Below are 4,459 nucleotides of genomic sequence, written 5' to 3'. Positions count from 1 at the left end.
GTAAGTAAATAGGAGCGCTTGCAATAAACGATGTTGTGTCAAATACCGTAAACCTGCATTTATGTGGAGCATGGCTCATACTTTGGTGACAGCTTGTAGACAAAATGTTACATGGAAATTAATTAAAATTGAGGCAAATAGGAGAAAGTCATCTGGTTCAATATCGTGACAGCATTTAGTGTCAGAAAAAATACAGCGGGATCCACGAAATTTAGCCATGAAGCCATTCATGAAGTAATGCATTTAAACTGGAATAGCTTGATTATTAGCAATGAATTATTGCGCAATCACTCATATTGAATAAGTGCGAATGTAGGTACCAAATACGACCAAGTTCATTAGAATTTGTACTTTGGAATAGTTTGTATGAACTTCTTGAAAAAAAGATGAACATGCACCACCAAAATCCTAGTTCTGCGATCGTTTGAAGATTGGTTCCATAGAATAAACACTGTCTACAGTTTGTAGGCGGCGATAAAGTGTGAACAAACCGATTGCCGACGCTGTACATGTGTAATATTGGAAGTGCAGAAATTGCAGAAATATTCAGTTTAGAGAACGTAGGAAAAGACGATGCCAGCATGAGAAAGAACTTCAGGACTCGAGATCCTTGTTTTTTAATTATATTAATTTTTGGCGTGTCACGCCCAAAACCGCGATGTTTATTTTCGGAGACGCCGTAGTGAAGGGCTCTGGAAGTTTAGACCACCGGGGCTTCTTTAACGTAACCTAAATCGAAGAACACAAATGTCTAGCAGTTAGCCACCATCGTAATGCGGCCTCCGCGGCCGGGGTTGACACAGGAGACCTTCAGGTCAGCAGTAAATCACCATAACTACAAGCCGTGTTATAATTAATGTGTGGGCTTCTTGCATTCACTCTTCTCTTGCTTTCGATATTCGTGATCTTTTGCATAACCTGTGCCGCGTCTGCGAATAGGAGAAAAAGAGCGTAAATTAGTCCCTGATAAAATTGTAGACATATGCCCTGTATTCGAGAGTTCCGGCCCCCTTAAATCAAGTGTGAGTTCAAGGTAGAGGGACGCGTTTCATGGTGCACAATGCATTCTTATCATTTCGGAGTTATCAGGTGATGACTTGGACACTTAAGTTAGCATGGTGATTTACGCAGTGAGACCATTAATGTAAGCCGTATTTTATTTTCTTCTACTGAAGCCGCTGAAGTTATATTGAAATGCATCCCTTTGCAAGCAGAAAAAAAGTCCGTCCAGCTCCATTTCGCGAACACTGTCGAAACTGTGAAGCTTATGCCTATCTTTCTTCAGGCTATGTCATGAAAAAATTCGTAAACAGGGGGTGGGTGCTCGAGCCGACGTTTCGACCAGTGGACCTGTCTTCCTCAAGGCTGGAACTGATTTCCTTAGCTAACGTGCGTATATGCTTCGTGCCCTCTCCACAAAAAGAGAGAGGGGGGCAGCTAGGACAGTAAAAGACACTCACCATGTTTCGTCATCTTCCGTCATTAAAGGACACTCACCATGTTTCGTCATCTTCAGGTTATATCGTAATTCTACGTTTTGAAAGTCTTCCATTCGTTGGCGCTTAGCTTCGGCATCTCTTGTGCGAACATCGTAGTTGGCTCGGCGACGACACGGCCGTTCTCGCGTCAGCTCTCACTGACGCTCCCATCGGGTGGCTTCTTCATCGGCAGAATGAGAAGTGTTCGCCATCTTGAAAGCGAAAACTCCTGATCACTGAAACCGACACGCTATTTTACACTCCACTGCGGCTCACCATCAACCCATCTTCGCGCGTTTCTGGAAGGTTCACCCTTTGACATCCTCCGCTCTCACCCTCGCCTCTGGCAGCACGCACTCGACGTCCTCCGCCCTGGCCCTCGCCTCTCGCAGCGTACGCAGCCCTCCCTTTCCTACCGAGCCTCACTCTCGCCACACTGCGAGGCCACGTGATCACCGCTACCACAACCCCGGACATGAAAGCCTCGACTGAGAACAGCTTCGCTATTGAAAATCCCAACGTTTTGAATGCAAGCTTTTGTTTCACAGGAGCAGTTGAAAGAATGCATTGAGCACCTAAAAATGTGTGTTCCCCATTTCAAAAGCATTTGTCGAAATCGAGGCAGCATTAGGAAGAATACAGGAAGGAGCTAAGTAAAGAACCAACTAAACTGATATAAATTTTTATTATTTCTAATCGCGCTTTACAGTTCGTATTGCAGATAGCACAAACAACTGCCACAATGACAAAGTGGAAAGAACGCTGCGGATGTGTATGATCCTCTTAATATTTGGTAGTGGATGTTTATGTAGCCCATTGAATCGCACCTTGAATCATGAGTGCCTCTTATCTGGATCCGACTCCTTTCAGCCAGTTCCGTTGAGAAGTGGACATAAAGGAGAAACAAGCAGCAATTGAGTGTTCGGTCAATCGAATCCCTTCACCATAGGTTCTACTATCACTTGACTATTGCACTGTGTTAGGCTACCGAAAATGTCGCCCTGAAGCGGCTCTTATATTTGGCAGGGTGTTCGGCTTGTTAGGCTTGGAAGAGAAGGTAACAAAAGAAATGATCTCGCACAAGTATAAAATACCAAAAACTGAACACAGAGTGGAGGAAACAACACACACGGCCTGTGTCGTGCGACCTGTTAATCTCGGTCATGTCGCGCTGTTCGCTAAAACAGGAGAAAGCCTGGCAGTTGAAAATGAACCACAAGGGCCTGTAAACGATTTTTTCACGGTTGTGAACGCCGCAGAACTTCATATGAAACCGCCATTCGAATGAGTGATACCTTTATGTAATCATATTCAAACAACATAAATGCCAAATTTGGCAGAATAGTGCTCCTACTTTGAAAGACCGAAGCTTGTCCTTCTCACAAGAAAAGAAGACAGACTAGGATCTCTGCATGACAGTACGCGGTGCTAGGGCAACATTTTTACATTGTATGTTTTGTTTATTTTTCCTTTAGTTCGTGAATACTTCAGAAGTAATATGGACGTATAAAACAACTTATACTAGAAATATCAGCTGCGAGTGCAATAAAATGGAGTGTATGACTCCATTGGATATCAGATACAAGAGGAATTTCCTATTCGACCAGCAAAGGTAACGTTTTCTTTGTGCTAGTATTTTATTTGTGTTCATTCTAAGCAGCGTTTATTTTTCTCGTTGGCAGGTGTTCTATTCCCCTCAGGGGACAGTTTTTGCCGTTGTATCCGGAACGGATGACCGTCATGACCCGAGGTACAGCAAAATATGCCTTAGTTTTCTCTAAATGCCGCCAGGAGCACATGCTTCGACGAGGTTTTGGAATGGTGCGACAAAACGTATTCGCAATGCCCACGAACTATAGGTGGCGCGCTGTTCGATTCAAGATGGCGCCACGAGGAGGGTTAACCCGTTTCTTAGCACGGTAACAGATAGGACGCACGGACGTACGGCTTGTGCCACTTTCACCGGATGAAGCCATGAGCTGCACTGAAATGATATGAGACCAAAATACTTTCCCAAACCATGGAAAGTGCTAAGTGCTCGCCACCTAATTAATTGCTGCGGTGTGAAAGGTTATATTTCAGCTCCCTTACCGTGCATCAACGATGCTTTGCGAAATCCTGAGCGTGCTACAGAAGACTGCATGAACTAGAGTTGGCGTATGAACTGAACGACACTCCGAGGTAGCACGTACCGAGCCTGCCTGACGGATTTGCCGCAGTAGTAGGCCGCTAGCGAGAAGCGCCATCGCTGCTGCATGCACGGGACCACATGTTTAACGTGTTGATGGTTTCCAAACATATATTACGCCGTCCGCGTTACTTGCGCATTGAGGAACGCGGAGTTACTTCTTCAACGGAACACAAGCATCCAACATCCAGTTCAGTAGCGCTAGTGTCACAGTCATGCTCAGGCTCTAGCCGTGTGCAGTTCACTTCACTAGGATGTTGCAGGTTCGACCAGCACAATCGAAAAACTAATATCGAAGAGAATGCACACGTGTTCTATTCGCAACATCGAAGAATTCGACGTTGCGAAATTCGTCGAACAACAATGCCGTTCGGAAGGTACCGGTGAAACACAGAAGTTAGCCGAGAGGCGTGGATTGTGGCCGTGACAGCACGTTTCATCGCTCTAACCATTTCGCTTCGGTGATCGAACTCGAGCATGTTGGCGGCATGCGGCGCTCCATAATATCGACAATAATTGCGGTGCATGCAATGCACAAGAAAAACTATCCTTTTATTTTGATATCGATCAAGGATATTATACATTAAATACAATCAAAGTGACTACGAGCGTGAAAAGCATTAACGCACGAGGGGACGTGAAGTGCAAGTCGCTCCTCGTGAGTTGGCAGCTGATCGTTCATCGTCGCTATCACTCTCGGTGCTTTCACACCGTTCTATATCCAGTGAAAAATCCTCGTCGTCAAGATGGTTTCCTTGAACATCACTGCTGAAAGCAATCTGAAGAATTTCCA

At 45.0% G+C, this 4,459-nt stretch overlaps 1 protein-coding gene across 2 annotated transcripts in view; it reads left to right on the top strand.

Moving 5' to 3' along the window:
* Window positions 1-4,459, top strand: part of LOC119372167 (uncharacterized) — a 69,221-nt gene that overhangs the window by 171 nt on the left and 64,591 nt on the right. For both annotated transcript variants that reach the window (XM_049419820.1, XM_037642630.1), the window contains exons 2-3: window positions 2,954-3,090; window positions 3,161-3,228. In XM_049419820.1, coding sequence (XP_049275777.1) covers window positions 2,954-3,090; window positions 3,161-3,228 — 205 coding nt within the window. The remainder of the gene's footprint in view (window positions 1-2,953; window positions 3,091-3,160; window positions 3,229-4,459) is intronic.

The sequence above is a fragment of the Rhipicephalus sanguineus genome, chromosome 10 (genome assembly GCF_013339695.2).
Source record: "Rhipicephalus sanguineus isolate Rsan-2018 chromosome 10, BIME_Rsan_1.4, whole genome shotgun sequence".
NCBI lineage: Eukaryota > Metazoa > Arthropoda > Arachnida > Ixodida > Ixodidae > Rhipicephalus > Rhipicephalus sanguineus.
Note: the sequence above shows the minus strand (reverse complement) of the source record. Positions and strands in the feature narration are given on the sequence as shown.